The sequence below is a fragment of the Netta rufina genome (assembly GCF_964035555.1).
Source record: "Netta rufina genome assembly, chromosome: 1".
Classification (NCBI taxonomy): Eukaryota; Metazoa; Chordata; class Aves; order Anseriformes; family Anatidae; genus Netta; species Netta rufina.
In genome coordinates, this window is record NC_140123.1 from 53,732,388 (window position 1) to 53,749,794 (window position 17,407).

General features: G+C 40.6%; 1 protein-coding gene across 1 annotated transcript in view; it reads left to right on the top strand.

Moving 5' to 3' along the window:
• GPC6 (glypican 6) overlaps positions 1-16,647 on the top strand; it is a gene marked incomplete at both ends in the record, with an annotated part of 808,075 nt that extends 791,428 nt beyond the window's left edge. Inside the window, 3 exons of the mRNA XM_084301144.1 lie at positions 5,832-5,968; positions 15,822-15,997; positions 16,445-16,647. Of these exons, the coding sequence (XP_084157270.1) occupies positions 5,832-5,968; positions 15,822-15,997; positions 16,445-16,647 (516 nt within the window). The remainder of the gene's footprint in view (positions 1-5,831; positions 5,969-15,821; positions 15,998-16,444) is intronic.
• Positions 16,648-17,407: the final 760 nt, after the last annotated feature.

Below are 17,407 nucleotides of genomic sequence, written 5' to 3' on the forward strand. Positions count from 1 at the left end.
AAAACAAGCAGCAGGCAGCGGAAAGCACTCTGGCTGTTCACCTGGAAATAACACAGCATGAAGAAGTGGGATTAGTTAAATGTCGTCTGTGAATTCAGGTCTGTGAAACCACAGCGCCTCATCACAAACATCCACTTGAAACATCTTCTGAGAGGCTGCACTGCCACATACCAACCCACCATGTGCCATCCAGAGTGGCACCCTAGTTCATCAGAGAAGCAATGTCCAGTGAGTAGCAAGAAACATTTGTACTTGTTTCCAAGGCATAAAGGCTTAACCTTCATTGAGATTTTGCATTGAGATGTTTCTGAGCATCCCCAGGGAGAAGGTATCAGCAGAAAGGCAAGCTGCATATCCTGCTTGTATTTCAAAAAGAAAATCTGCCAGAACTTGCAGAATAAACTAAAAAAGCGTGATGTAAAAGTATTAGTAAGAAGGAGAAAAGAATGCTAATAACCATTTGTACTTAATATCAGTAAGAGTTTTGTATTTCATTTATTGCTTTGAACCAGGGTCAGTTTTGGACACATTTCAGCATCTTTGAACACTTTTTTTGCTTATTGTAAGACTCCTCTGACTATGTGAGAGCAAGGATTATGCTGGGGGGATAATAAAACTGGAAGGACTCTGAGATGGACTTCCTGTGGAGAAAGGAGGAAGAAATAACAGAAATTACTTTAAATATATATGTATTTGGGGCATCACCTTTAAAATTTGCTTTTTGGCCCACATTGCTTCTGGACACACATTAGCTATCCCCCTGCCGAGGAAGTATGTCTCCATCAGAAATTAAACCAAAACAGATTCTATGGGAAACTAGCTGCTGGCTTCACAAGCAACTGTCTTTTCTGGATCTTTCCTGCTTTATAAAAAAAAAAAAAAAAAATCATCATTTCACATTTAGTTTTGCATGATATTTTAGATGCATTTCTCAATTATCCTGGTGAGTTTTTCAATTTATCCAGATGTCCAGAGCTAAAACAAGGAATTCTAAGGTCTGATACCGCCAAAATGATGGGCTTGCTATGGGCTTGCTTTTTAGCTCACCTTCTTCCTCTGGAGTCCGAGGTGAGTAAAGAAGACAAAAAAGTTGATCTGCTTTATTTTCCTGCTTAAAATTGAGGCTCTGCTGGCACGATTGGAAGTGAGCTCATAGGTGGTGGTGTAAGTTCTGCTGAGGAACTGTACAGCTTAAATGACTGCCCTGATCACAGAAAAAGTCAGTGGCAGGAGTACGATATTAACTGTATTTCTCTTTGTAGGGCATGTAACTATACCATTTTCATGACTCTGGACATGAATTTATCTTTGGAAATGATGCAAATTTTTAACTTTTCTTTTCTATAGAGTGACATCTTCCTTCTGATAGCAATTGCAGATAAAAGCCTGGCTATTTTGATATCGATTTCTATGTATCCCCAGGTAAAAAGAAAAAAAAAAAGAAAAAAGAAAAAAAAAAAAAGAAGGAAGGAAGGAAGGAAGGAAGGAAGGAAGGAAGGAAGGAAGGAAGGAAGGAAGGAAGGAAGGAAGGAAGGAAGGAAGGAAGGAAGGAAGGAAGGAAGGAAGGGAGGAAGGGAGGAAGGGAGGAAGGGAGGAAGGGAGGAAGGGAGGAAGGGAGGAAGGGAGGAAGGGAGGAAGGGAGGAAGGGAGGAAGGGAGGAAGGGAGGAAGGGAGGAAGGGAGGAAGGGAGGAAGGGAGGAAGGGAGGAAGGGAGGAAGGAAGGGAGGAAGGGAGGAAGGGAGGAAGGGAGGAAGGGAGGAAGGGAGGAAGGGAGGAAGGGAGGAAGGGAGGAAGGGAGGAAGGGAGGAAGGGAGGAAGGGAGGAAGGGAGGAAGGGAGGAAGGGAGGAAGGGAGGAAGGAAGGAAGGAAGGAAGGAAGGAAGGAAGGAAGGAAGGAAGGAAGGAAGGAAGGAAGGAAGGAAGGAAGGAAGGAAGGAAGGAAGGAAGGAAGGAAGGAAGGAAGGAAGAAGAAAATGTAACTCTTTGCACAGCTCTTGATATATTTTTTCTTATGAGAAAGTATCGCAACTCAAAATAAATTTAGTACCTTCAAAGTAGCTGAAGAATAGTTCAAAATAATGGCAGGGTGACATCAGGGAGATAGCCATTAAAAACCACACTAACTGAGACCAAGGAGATCCAGCTGTCTTAATTCAAGTAAATCTCTGCCAGAGAAAGTGGGAAGGAAATATACAAAGTAACAAAATCGCAGACTTCTTGTGTTTAAACGTTTCCACAGAAGTCTAACTAAGCTTGAAAGTTAATCTTTAATTCAAAGCATGGGAAATACCAAGGAATCATTTACATGGCCACAGATCACTGGGGGATGCAGTAGTCTGACTTCATAAATCACAAGCAAGCAATGTTAACTGAACCCTTAGTGGCTTTTACCTCATTTTCAAGGGACTGTACATCAATTGCCTATTTTTTATATACTGGCAGTGATCAAAACAATGTACAATGGGACACATGTAACTGTGGGGACTATTAAGAGACTTCCTGTGGCTATGCTTGAGGAGATCCCAAAACTGAAGGTACTGAAACCCACAGGCAAAAGTTTTACATATCATTGCAGGTGTTGCAGCACCCAATTCTATTCTGCATTTAAAATTACATTAGAAATACTTCAAAGTCATTGTCTTGTTGCCTGTCTGGATGTCTAGTGTCATCTAGAGACATCTGCAAATGGTAACCTCTCTCTAAGCTGCAATCATTTTTGCTATTGCTGCCTTTTGTGAGTCATGTAAATGTCTCCCTCTCCCCAGGCTCTAAAATGGGAATGATACCTCACAGTGATACTTGGGAGATTTAATCAGCTGTCTTTTACCAAAACCCATTGGTAAAGTAAAATTTTCTTTACCAGATGTACTTTCTACAATGCAAATATATATATATATTTATTGTTAGGAAATTTAATAATATGTTGTCTGTATGCAGTACACATAAAGAGCATGCAAACATTATTTAGTATGTTTGAAAGTCATTGGGGAGTCATTTTTCAGAGCATATTTCTAAAGAGCCTGTGAACAGTGAGAACCTCTCTTAATCTTTTATGGAATTGTCTGAAACTATGAGGTTTGCACTCCAAATTACAGCCCTTACAGGAGCTGGGGAAAATCACTTTCCAATGGGAGTTGACTCACTTGTGGTTCAGAATAGAAGTCTGTAGTCCTAGAATGCCAGATCTAATTTGGTTACAGTAAGAATCTGAATATAGCTCTTAACATCTGAGTTTTGAATAACTTGAAATAACTTCCAGATAGCAGTGAAGTTACTGATCTGAAAACTAATTACTCACTGCCAATATCAATCAGTTTGCTTTTGTAAATGGTTGTCCAGGAGAGGTAATAAATGAGAAAATCTGTCTCCTTGTATCTCTTATTACCCAAGATTATACGGATGGACCTCCAAACCCTTCCTACATGCCCTTTTCCCTATATTGCCAGCAGTTTCAGTAGGATGTCTCTATCTGATTTATTGGCCTGTGGTGGTTTTACTCAGGTGGGTGGCTGAGCTCCACCTCAGCCACTCCTCGGTCACTCTCTTCCCCTGCACTGTGGGGTTCCTCCCATGAGATGCCGTCCTTCCCAAACCGACCCTGCGGGGGCTGCCCACAGGCAGCAGCTCTTCAAGATCTGCTCCCACATGGGTCCATCCCACAGGGTCCATCCCCCAGGAGCAAACTGCTCCAGCACAGGTCCCCCACAGGCGGCAGCTCCCCCAAACCCCTGCTCCTGCGTGGGCTCCTCTCCACGGACTGCAGCTCCAGCCCGGGGCCTGCTCCTGTGGGGGCTCTCCATGGGCTGCAGCATGGAGATCTGCTCCATGTGGGACCCATGGGCTGCAGGGGGACAGCCTGCTCCACCGGGGGCCTCTCCACAGGCCACCGGGTAACTTCTGCTGTGTGCCTGAAGCACCTCTCCCCCTCCTTCTTCACTGACCTTGGTGCCTGCAAGGCTGTTTTTCACTCCTCTCACTCTCCCAGCTGCTGTGTGTAACAGCATTTTTTTTCACCTTTCTTAAATATGCTCTCACAGAGGCACAAACAACATCACTTGTTGGCTCGGCTCTGGTCAGCACTGGGGCCCTTGTCTAACATGGGGCAGCTTCTGTATTCTTCTCACAAGAAGCCACCCCTGTGGCCCCCCTGCTACTAAAACCTTGCCACATAAACCCACTACACAGCCTAACAGAAGTTTACACAGCTCTCTGTGAACCCCAGGCAGTTTAACCAAGTGGCATGTGTTGTTCAGCTGTACCACCAGTGATGCTGGGGTTTTTATCCTTAGAGTGCATAGAAGGGGAAGAGTAAGGGCTGCTCTCTGCCTGCTGCCCAAAACTCCTGGTCCCATGGACCAAAAAGATCAGGCATCCTGAGACCATCCCCACTGCTGATGAAGTCTGCTCGCAGTCTGTAAACTGGAATTTTATTTTTGGCTTGTCAGGGCTCTCTTACTGAGACTTTAAAGGCTTACAAATGCTGCTGGTGTCTGTGATATGAAAACACAGCAGCTAGGGCTTGGCAGAGGGTATGGAGGAGATTTATAAGATTTCTATCATGGCAAGAAATACTGTCAACAATTCACGCAGGCAAATACTGTCCTACTTATTTCTTGCGGATGAAAATGTGTGTGGTGCTTCTGAAATAACATCCTTGGATGTTTCCATCTCCTAGCATATAAAGTGACATTCTACAGGGTTTAAGCACTGCAAAGCAGTGTGGGCCATTTGCTCAGAGAGCTATCATGTCTTCAGAACAAAAGATAAAAGAGATAAATAGCCAAGTACAATATTGTACCTCAACAACCTAAAAGCCAATCTCAGAACTGAATGGAACAATGGAGAGCTTTTATTTCTCATTTTTTTAAAGAATAAAGCTCAGTGATTTCCTTTGAAAGCTATTCAACAAGCTCCCCTAAATCCTATTACAACTTAATGTGAAATGCATCTGTTTCCATAAGAACAACAGTGGCACCATTCATCCTTTGTAGTCTGTCCTTTGTTGTGTTCTCTATCTATTCTTGTAGATTTTTCCACTCTAGTAAACCAAACGCAAAACAAGAACTGATAACATTTCAGCCAGAGCATGTATTAAGTTGGTGCTGGAAATTCAGTTTATTCCTGCTTGCTGCCTGAATCATGACAAATTAAATTATTGTTCAAGAGGGAGTTTATAATGTAAAGGAACTGTTCTGATACTGTCCCAGCATTTCTTGAACATGAAGTCTGTATCCAGCTACAGATATTTGTCTCTATCTAGTAGCAAAGACGGATATAGTCTCTGCATGCCTATATATACACAAACCTCTCACTGTTAGCAAAATCCAAATGTACTGAAATGTATTCAGCCTGTGTGTCTTAAATCAGTTGAACATCAGCCCAGCACTGCATCATATTTTTAGAACCTGCACATATAGATCTAAGTATAATATTTATTTAAGGCATGACTGAGCAGGTGGGCAAGACATTTTATGCGATGAACACTATTTAACTGAATTGACATTCAGCAGACAGCGAGGCATATTAATTCTTAGGAAGATGTATACTTAAAAAACCTTAGACAAATTGGGAATAGAAAGAGCAAGATGTAACATGCTTTTTATTAATGTCTTGCCTGTGGAAAAAGGTGAATTTGATTATTTGTATTCTCTGAACCCAAAGGCACTGTGCCTTGCTCATAAATATAGGAGTTTAGGTTTTAGCACCGTCAGTCCTTTTAACCTCCACCATCATTTATTACAGAATTAAACAACATATTTACGATGAGAGCTAATATGGCTAATATGGCTGATGTGTTTTAACCAGTTTTCCCTTTCATTGTCTCTTAATCAGGTAACAGACATTAAAGAAAAACTAAAGCTCTCTAAAAAGTTCTGGTCAACATTCCCCTACACAATCTGCAAGGACGAACGAGTGACAGCCGGTCCATTAAATGAGGAGGACTGTTGGAATGGCCATACCAAGGCAAGGTGAGGTGGACCCTTTCTCATCGGACTTGGTCCAAATCCCCATCAGGCCTGAAGCAATCACAAAATGGAGTGAATGTTACAAAGCTGTTTGTAAGAGCAAAATAGAAATGGGGAGAACAAGTAATTGTTCACACGTAGTTTGCAGCTGAGATTACCTATTGTCAAGGTGCCATTAAAGCTAGAGTGTGAGTAACTGTAAATGTGCACAGCGTGCCAGCATGTGAACACGGAAAATGTTCACTGGTTCAGCTCCAGAAGGATAATTTATACTGAGATTTCAAAGAGCTCTTTAGCTCCATTTAGTATCCCTGTGTTGGGACTGACAGCTTGTGAAGCAATTGCACTCTTGGGATACCATACTAGGATGAAGCAGAAATTGGAATTTTGGCTCTATTTGCTATTGGCTGGCAAAGCTTAGGGCTATTTGCTGTGAGGAAAAAAAAAAAAAAAAAAAGAAAGAAAAAAAAAAAGAGAGAGAGAGAGAGTCAGAGAGAGAGAGAAAGAAAGAGAAGAAAGAAAGGAAAGGAAGTAAGAAAGAGAGAGAGAGAGAGAGAAGAAAGGGGGGGTGGGGGGAAGAAAAGAAAAAGAGAGAAAAAATAGCCAGCAGAGAATACATATAATAATCATAGTTCTCCTGTGCAGAAGGCTTGACCTTATGTTACTTTATTAGAAGCACTATGGTCATTTGCCTTTTTTATGTGATGACTTTTCTGTGAGTTTTAATTTTGAGGTTTGCATGTCTCTGGCTTTGGCCAGGCTGGTGCTAGCTGATGAGCAGGTGTCTCCAAGTGTCCTAATGTGGGTTCATTAGCAGACAAAGGAGAGGATCTGATTAACCCTGCAGAGAAAGAGAGAGACAGATTGACTCAAAGAGTATAATAGGGGCAGTCTGGTCTTGGGTCTGCACCAGTAGCCTGTGACTATGAGGAGACAGGAGGAGTTTGAGTGTCCAGTGAGTGCTGTTTCTAGAGTGTAGTAACACCTCTTTCTCTTTATCTTCCTTTTACCTGATGATACAAATGAAGCTATAATTTAAATTAAATAAAAATAAATAAAAACAACACAATAAGAAAAAATAGAAGTGAGACAAACATAAAATATAAAACCCCAGTGCAAATAACAGAATGTAACAAAAACTCACAAACCTGTTAAATATCATTTTTTATGGATGGCTGGGTAGGCGGGTGGATGGACAGATACAAAGACAGGTGGCACCCATGCCATCACCTCGCCAGTTTTATAGGAAACACACTACAGGGGGAGGTCTTGCAGTGAATACATGCCCTTTCACATGCCTTACTGCATAATGCTCAGAATAATTCATTTTACAGACCAGAGAAGAGAGCTGTATGGGCTGCTAATAGTCCACCTTGAGATGCATGTGAAAAGATCTGTCCAAAACCAGGAGCACTCTTACAGGTCACTGCTCCATTCCTTTGTCCCAGATCCAGGGAAAGCCCCTGGGGACTCTAACAAAGACACCTGAGAGGAGTGTCCGGCTGTTACAGCATTCATCACAAAGGAACAGCGTGAAGAGAGAAATAAAGATGTGTTTTTATCTTCCTCTATAATATCTGTTCTCGCAGGTGTGCTTTGTAAGCTATGACCCCAGGCTGGCATGCTGCAGTGGTTAAACAGAATTTCCAGGCCTCACAGCAGGGTACTGTGTGTCACATCAGGACGCACACATTAATAAGAGATATATGCTGCTCTTTCTACAAAAGAGCAGTCAAACCAACCTGTTAATATCCCTCCTGCTTCTCACAGCCAGTGCTAGTGTTTGTACCACATCTAGCAAATACTTTTCATCTCTCTTGTGCACTAAAGGAACTAGCAAGAGCTCCAACTTTGGGGAGAGTTTTGCAGGTTCATTTTAAGCTTTTCATCCTCCTTTTGCAGTATTTACCATATGGGAAACCTGGTTATTTTCATTAGATTAATGTTCCAGAGCTGTTAAGAAAATCTATCCTCTGCTGATAATCTCCTTGATTAATTTAACACAGGCTTTCCACTGGATGTGGAACCATAGCTTCACAGCATCACCTGAAAGCACAGTCTCAGCAGAACTAACCACAGCTTCTCTATTTGTTCTCTATTGTGTACGCATTCACAAAGGAAATGCATAATCATAATCTTAATAACAGAATTCAATAAATGCTTCAGGTGGAGAGAATAGTAATAAATAAGAGAGATGCCATAGGATGTCATGGCCTGTATATGAAATAATATTGAACATGTAATTAGCTTGGTATGCAAAATCACCTCCTGACTGGTGAACAAAAATATTTACTGCAGCGTAAAGAAAAATCATAAATGTTTCCATAAACATATTGACTACCATCTGATAGCAAACACTAGTTTGAAAGAACAAGGGTAGCAATATCTGGCCACTGTGCATATATTTACTTTTGTTCATTGTGTAGTCTGTTATAAGCACCTTTGTGTTACAAAAAGAGTTTCATTTTGAGTTCCAGAGAATATGATAGCCGCTCATGAGAAAATAAAAGAAAGGGAAGGGAAGGGAAGGGAAGGGAAGGGAAGGGAAGGGAAGGGAAGGGAAGGGAAGGGAAGGGAAGGGAAGGGAAGGGAAGGGAAGGGAAGGGAAGGGAAGGGAAGGGAAGGGAAGGGAAGGGAAGGGAAGGGAAGGGAAGGGAAGGGAAGGGAAGGGAAGGGAAAAAGAAATTTAATCACTTCCTGTTTTCCTTAGTTATTAGTACTACAAATGAGAAAATGAGAAGACAACATGTTGTTGGTCACTGCTGGGAAAGGAGATTGTTGCCAGGTTTTGATCAGAACTTGTGACTGTATAAAGAATTAGAAACTTTGAATTGCCAGATACATGTTATGCTTCATATTTCATTTTACACATCGCCCTCCAATGCTGCTTTTGCAGGAAAAAAGTTACAAACCTGAGATCACACAGAATGAAATCTAGGCTTCCTCCTGAGAGAGACATTACACCAAGGTCACTTGTGGTTATTGCAGTCCCCAGATATCGCTCTGTTGCCATGATTAATTTGCAGTGACACCAGCGGGGGCTAAATGAAGTTTTCCAATTCACAAATAATCATGGGGTAACAGAGTGATCCATTATGGCGTTCTGGAAGGGTGCACTTGGCATGTTGCTGATCCTCTGTGAAGAGAGGTTTTAATCAGGTCACATCAGGTAGAGACCAGGTGCTGTGCAAATGGGAAAACATTCATTAGGTGGATGAATCTCTTTTTTTTGGAAAATCAATTTAAACAACAAAAAAAAAAAATACTTCAGACAAAGTGCCTTTCAGAGAGATGCCAAGCAGAGATGCCCATCGTATCTGTATTCATTAAAAAAAATTGAACATAATTTTACATTTAAATAATGGATGTCTTCTGCCAGACTCAGAGACATATTTTTTTTTAACACATTTAAAACGTAAAGCCATAATTAAGACCAAACATTAGAAATGTAGCTCCTCTCCTATCTGCAAATAAATCCTTAACAACAGCTGATAACCTCTTCACTGATACATGTTTTCCAGAAATTAAGGGAATTTCCCAGGAATTTAGGAATTCAAGCTTTAGGAGGATTTACACCAGATCCCACATATTATTCCTTGAATAAACCAAGTGACTGTTACTGCAGTGAGAACACTACCCAAATCTGCAACCATTCTGATGGCTGGGAGAAGAGCATCAAATTGCTCCGACCACCCTCAGCCAACTGGGTTTAACCAACCTCCATGAGAGATGGTGTCAAGAACAAGTAAACAGGTAGATAAGGCAGGCAGTAATTATAAGAGAAAAGAAAGCTAAAGAGAAAAAGAGAAAGTTTTTTTAAAAAATAGGCACACTACAATTTTCAATGTCTAATACAATACTAAATAGTATTTCATCAAAATGAGCAAGGACCAAGTCTCAGCCAGCATGAATTTTTCAATTTTTCTCCTCGTGCTACATGTAGGTGAGCACATACTCCCCTTGCAGAGATCCTGGTGAATCTCAGCTGGGAAGAAGCAGTGCCTGCCCTGGGCAAGTGACTCCTTGCTGGTCAGCAAGGCTTGCAAATAGAATGAGCTGAATGTGCTTTATCCAGGTAGGCAAAGATAACCATTTAGTGCCACCAGTGGAAGTGTGAAAAAAATCACTTCTTGGTAAGTGCAAAAACTGCCTTTTTTAACTTCTGGCTCTAGTTTATTTTTGTGGCTTCCTGAAAAAAAAAAAAAAAATGGCAGATGAACTATTCTCTCCCTCTCCTTCTGGCTCCTCAAGCTTTGCTCCAACATGGTTAAGAAATTATTAAAATACTGAAAACATCCTTTGAGGGTTACGTCCTGAGCAAACAGATTCAGATGAGGTGATCTAGTTAACCAAACAAGCTAGTTTTCCACTGCACTTATTGTTCTGGACCAGCTGTGACTGCCTACGCTTATCTCAGCCTGAGTAAGCCTGTGCTGCATTTTGTGCCGTATTGCCTACAGTTGTGGGCACCTGGAAGAACTCCAGTCACTCCAGTACTGCCAGGGTGGGATGCTCCAGTTCTACTGCAAGCAGCTGGCGTGGTGGCAAAATATGGAGAACATTGCCCTTAAAGGCAGATGTCTTTTAAAAACAGAATATTCCCCTCTTTTTTTTTTTTTTTTTTTTTTTTTTTTGTGTGTGTGTGTGTGTGTATGTGTGTGTTGTGGTTTTGTTTTTGTTTTGGGGTTTTGGTTTGTTATTTTGTTTTGGTTTTTGATAGCTGAAGCTTTTATGTAAATGATCTGAAAGATTTATCAGTCATTTTTAGATGTAAAAAGGAAGCAAACACCCTAGAACATTAAATTGATATTAAAGGAGCGGGGAGAGGGAGAGAGAGTGGTTTTAAATAGGCTTTGTGGTGCTTGGCTATGGTGTGCCAAAAAACATTTTTGTTGTCTCTGCTGAGACAAGCAAGAACTGCAGAAAGGCTAAGAGGAACAGAAAGCATTAATATTTTAGAAAACAATGTAAATTACACTAAACTCCTGACACAGCCAAACAAGGAGCAAACAGCAGAAAACAAACAGCATTGTTCAGCCTCTCAATAGTCAGAGGACTAAGAACGGTGGGTTTGGGGTTTTTTTTATTTGTTCTTTTGCTAGGAGAATGCAAAGATTCAGGTTGGCATGATTTTGGTTTGTGTTTTTTTCTTCATTTATAATGGGCATACAGCTCTTGTAATGGCCAGGCACACAAAGAGATCATTAATGAGAGCAGAAGCAGCAACAAAACTTTAAATTCACAGGGGTGTCTCCACTTACAGAACTGCAGCAAAAGCAGCTGTGTGCAACAACTTTGCCCAGCCAGCAACAAATCTTCTGTCAAAAAGTGGTCCCAAGGCAAGTCTTGCAATTCAGTGCAACTTAACCCTACCTTGCACACATCAAAATGCTTCTGTCAGAACATGTGCTGGGATGCTTCTCAGAGACTGCCACTCAAGAAACACCTTGGGCTGCATGTTTCCATATCTGTACCAGTCCTCTAAAAAAGGAAAAACAATTCAAATATATTTACATTCAATATAAGCTTTTCTGCTTTTTTTTTTTTTTTTTTTTTTCCCTGAAGAAGTAGGTAAACTAGTTCAGTAATGAAGACAGAATTCAGCTTTACATTCAGACATGTAAATTCACACATTTAAATACAGATGCCTGTGGGTGAGCTTACAGAAAATAAGGAGTCAGATGTGTTGCCCAAGCTAGAGTAGACAGATATGACATGGGAGACTATCTGCCAGAGATGGGGCAAGACCTGCTAGAGCAATTAAAAAAATCACCAAAGTTAAGGTGCTTGAATAGAGCCCCAATACCCAGTCAGTGTTGCAACTGCCTAAACACTTTTAGCTACTGCTATGTGAGATGCTATCATGAAGATATCTGCAAGAAGCTGGCAAATAAGACACCAGACATATGAGATATTCAAACCCTACTGGAGTAATAGCAGGACACCAAGAGGGACACCTTTTAGATAAAGTGACACTCAGCACCCAACACTCAACACGCTTGCTTAAAGAAAGACACCTAACATTATGTTAGATGCTCTAAGCATCCAAGACCTCCCCATCAAGCTTATAGATATGATGCAGGACCTGTGGGAAAGCCTCACCTTTCAGGGCTGGTAACCAGAGAAGAGGAGGAATAACCCAGAGCAACTGAAATTGTACCAGATGTCTATGTTTGTGAAACTAAACCCCAGCAGATGAAATCTAATGAATTAGTCATCTAGCCAAAGACATGTAGGACCCCAACACCTCTCCCCACACCACTGGTGAATATGCCTCTGGCTAGTGTTGGCTAGATTATTAGTCAGGCATTGGTCATTGGTCATTGCATTAGTCAGACATAGTCAGACCAGATGGTCTTGGAGGTATTCTCCAACCTTAACAGTTCTATGATTTTATGACCTCATGATGACTAGATCTGGTGAGAGTGGGACTCTACTCATATTCACACACCTGTATGTAGACATACAAGTTTTGTTATCTACAGAAACCTAAAGATGAGTTCTCAGCCTAACTCTATATTTTTTTTCCTTTTCTGCCATAAATGCCAAGAGGTTTATTTACCTGTGATTTTAAGTATCCACCTAACTTTTAGGTAATTAGATGGTAATGGATTTCTTGCGATCTACATGCAATATGGCTAACTTGCCCATCTAGGTTAAGATGCACCAGACCATTCTCATGAGATGTGAACCACCCTGGAAAGCACACCTTGGGGGCTAGCAGTACTTGTTGGCATCCATCCTTCCCCATCACATACAATACCAGAAATCTAGGGACATCTGTGCCAAAATTAGATGTCTACATAATTCATGTTGGATCACAGTTTCATGTGCTTAATGTAAAAACTTCTCTGAGCCATGCTGATATGATTTTAAAATGCCTGAAGTTCGATGAATTTGCTTAAAGCTTGATGAATTGATCTGTGTGATGCTCCCTGTAGAACCGTGTTAACACCCATCTAACTTAAAAACAGATTTAGGCAGTAAAGACTAGATTTACACACCTTATTTGATAATTATACATTGAATAATCAAGCCCAGCTTATGTTGAAACAAAGCTTTCCATCACATCTTATATTTTCCCTATGTAGAAATGTTTTCTCTTACAAATCTACTGTAATGCAGCTGTTGCTTCTGCATCCCCAACACTTCATGTAAAACCATCTGTATTTTCCAATAAGTTCTAAAACATCTCCTCTGTATATCATTTACTGCAGTTTTTCCTTTGAAAGCAGTTGTAGCTCCTCCATGCCAGGAATATTTTGGGGATCATCAGATCCCGATGCAGATACTGGCAGGGGGTGACAGATTGAAATCACTTTCTACAACAGACTGGACTGGCACATTTAAAGTTAGATGATCTTCAGAAGGACATCTGACCCACACTGATTGCAGTGTAGAATATGAACCTCAATAAAAAGCAAACACCAGAGCACTCTCTTACCACATTAAGTCTCCAAACTAGCTCATATTCTTTCCATATAAAAAGCTTACTTAAGAAGTCAGTACATTCTTCTTTTATTATTGAGAATAAGACAAGAGGAAATCAAACATAAATCAGTCAAAGAAAGTCTGTGAACTGCAGTTCACAGCTAGCCATATCTTCTCACGGATGGTTTGCTATAAAAAGCAGCTAACCCTTTATAAAAAAAAAAAAAAATACACACAAATGCTCAGAGATTTAAGATCACTTTTAGCTGCTAATAGCTATGGCCTTTGTTATGGACAAGATACTGGGAAAGATCAACATCTTCTCCAAGCTGGTAGGGCAATACTTATATTCTTACTTTTTTTAATCAACTGCACCTTGAAGTCACTGATTTACTTCTAGGCCGAGTAATTTATCTACAGCAGCCATTTCATTTGTAGAGACGTGTGACAGATGGAGGTGCTGTTCCTTTGCAGCTCAGAGCTTTCCTGCATGCCAAGGTCTCCATCCCTCTGCCTCCAGGCAGCTCTGCAAAATTATTTCCAATTTCTATCTTTGGTGATTCATAACGTTGCAGTCTGCAGTCCTTTGTACTAGGGGAGGTAGCTCTGTATTCTCTATGTAGTTTAGACTGTACCACAAGAGTCTGGATGGGATCCCTAAAGCACTGTTATTTCTTGCTATGGTACCAGTGAAACATCAAGAAATGCAGTTTGAGGCTGGGTGGTTTTGGCAGTCGTGTTTCGTTCTTCTGTGTTCACACTCCCCTGGGATTATTCTCATGTAAGCTTTCAAAGGCCACTGATGACAAATGAGTCTCATCTTGTGAAGCAAGCACCTATTATGATGAGACTAAACCCTTCCCTGGCTCAGCAAAGCAGTCATCATTCTGTGAATCTCCAGAAGCAACATAAAACTTATTTTCGCTTAACCATGACTTCAGTAGAAAGTCATTTCTTCTCCCATACTTTCACAGTTGTTTTTAAGGAATATATTTATTTTCCAGACCCGTACAAACAGAACACTGGCACCAGGGCCAAATTTGAATATAGATAGCAAATTAGGTTGGCACCAGTAAGAGAGAAGTAAAATACTTTTAAACTACATTTGGCACCATACATCATGAAGGTTTGCCATTAGTAGACTAGACTGTTGTATGCATGCACATGAGGAGTTCCACAGACATCAGTAGGATAGCCTGTTTTGTAGGCTAATTACAAAATACTCCATAACCTGATAATGAACATGAGAAAAGGATATATCTGCCCCAAATCCCTTGCAACCTAAATATGAGACAAAGAAAGTAGATAAAAAAAGACAGATAAGAGAGAACAGGGAAGTAGTGATACAGTATTTTCTCAGGATACAATGCCAGCACAGAGAATAATGTCCGCCTTTTATCAGCCCAGCAGCTGTAAAAGGCACAGATAATTTTTTACAGCAATTCAAAGTCAGAAATAAGGTAGCTTTGCAGATGTCTATAAGGAGTATCTATGAGTACAGAGAGCAGCAGGGGACAAAGTGTGCATACTTAACAAAAGATGATGAAGACTTTTACTGTAGAATGATTGGAGGAATAGGCTGATTTTCTAGGAGAGAGATATCTGCAAAAACACTCTTGATCCCTGTGAGCAGCATAAGACTGCATTTGCCAAGGTCATAGAAGGGAATGCTGCAGTAATCAAGAGAAGATAAGCTAGGAGCCTGAATAAAAGTTTCAGATGTGTGGATGGATAGAAAATGCCATACCTTAAATATGTTATGCACAAAGTGTGTGGGAGATGCAAGCATAGCCCAAGGAATAAGGACTGAATGAAATAGTCTGAAAAAGCTAGAGTCTGGTGAACTCACACCGCCATTTATAGGTCTGGATGTCAGATGTGCTGGAGTTTACTGTGGTCAAAAAAGGAATGTGAGGAAGGACTGGAGAAGAAAATGAATTAAGTGCCTCATTTAATCAAGGAGAGCGTAAGACCTCAAGATTGGCTTCTGAACTATCTCAAAACAAATATAATATTTATAACAAAGGAGTTCCTAATTTTTAAGCACCAAGAATATAAACAGAAGAATACATGGCTGGATGCTTAACTTAGTGCACAACTGTTCATATCAGTGCAGGATGTGCAGTGACTTACTGCTGGATGGTGAATCTCTTCCGTAGGTTACAGTCATTGCATGTGCTGGGGAGTACGTTAATAGTTATGAGGTTGGAGAGCTTAAATCCTTTCTGCTTTCCACACAGCCAGGATACTTAAAAGAGCCTTTAGAGCCTGTAAAATTAAAAACATATTTTTAACATGGTTTCAGTGGAGCTGTTAAAGAACTACATAATCATTATTGGTGTCAAATTGCTTCATACAGCATTTACTGTTCAGTCTATTTCTGCAATGTACTGCATTCAAACTAATCATTCACCCTACCATATAGATACTTGCCTGAAATTATGAATGATGGCTTGACCAACCAAATCAACAATCCAGAAGTAGATGTGGACATCACAAGGCCAGACACCTTCATTCGACAACAAATCATGGCTTTACGTGTCATGACTAACAAACTGAAGAACGCATATAACGGAAATGACGTCAACTTCCAGGATACGAGTAAGAAACCATTAGTTGTCATTAAATAAGCATATTTTTGAAATGCATTTATAAATCATTTCCATTTTAAATGGCTTTGTGTTTGTGTTCCCTGCTTCCGACAACATAAAAAAGTCTTACTCTTTTCCACAAAATCCCAATTACATATTTGTGCTTCTCTTGTTTATCATCATATCAAGTGCATCAAAACACTGAGGGTTTTCCATTATGCGGTATTTCCATTAATTTCCATTAAGGGAGTCCAATCCTTTTTCAGAAGGGCATTTCAACACCTAATTAAATCACAGCAGCTTTCATTCGGATGATTTATTGAATGAAAGTTACTACCCCAAATGCTTTCCCATTATGTTCATCCCCACCAGGGTACTGGGTGAGACAGGAACAAAGAAAGGGAAAATAGTTTTAACCCAGGACCCTCACCCTGTTTTCCTCACTCCTTTGCACCAGGTGATGAGACCAGTGGCTCTGGCAGTGGAAGCGGCTGTACGGATGACATCTGTCCCACCGAGTTTGATTTCATCACAACCGAAGCACCGCCTGTCGACTCTGACAGGAGGGAGGTGGAGGCTTCAGCCACGCAGCCTGGCCGATCGCTGCAGATGTTGCTCATCATCTTCATCAGCCTCATACTGCAGAGACAATGGAGATAATCCTGGATCTGGTCAGAGAAACTGTGTTTTAGCTACAGAAACAGCCAACTTCCTTCTTTTCTTACACTCTTGGACGATGGACCATGCCACAAACACTTGCAGTTTTCTATGAGAAGAGAGCAGTACTGCAACCTGCTTCCATTTTTGTTTTCCCAAAGAGTACCAGGTGCCAGACTGAATTGCTTCCTGTTTTTTGCAGATATCTCTGAAGACAATATCCACTCTTGAGAGAATTCTTTCTCAGATCTTTATTACAGGAGACTTTTTGAGCTTCATTTCCTTTTATGCTGCAGAAGTAAAAGGATCTTACAGTGATTTTTTTTCCCTAATGAGAAAAAAAAAAAAAAAAAAAGTGCTGGGGGGGAAACCAAGAAAAGAGTTTTCTTTCTGAATTGGGCCTAACTCAAGTCTGCTGCATTTCAACTGAAAATCAACACAAAAGACAAGAAAGAAAAAAAAAAAATGCAACTGTTCTTCACTGACAGTCAGGTTTCTTTTAGGAACTTCTGTGGGATGATTCACGTCATCGGAATGATCATTGCTATAGGAAGGCAGTCTGGATTTTTTTCCGACACAAAAGTTTGTCTCAACGGTGAATGTCTTGCACTCCATCTGCCAACCACATCAGATTGGTATGAAGGTATAGAAAGTTGAAAAATAAGTTTATCTTTTAGTATGACAGTAACTCCACTAGCTTCAGAATATCATATTACAGTTTCTTAGGGTTTAAATCTTAAGACACAGGAAAAAAAAAAAAAAA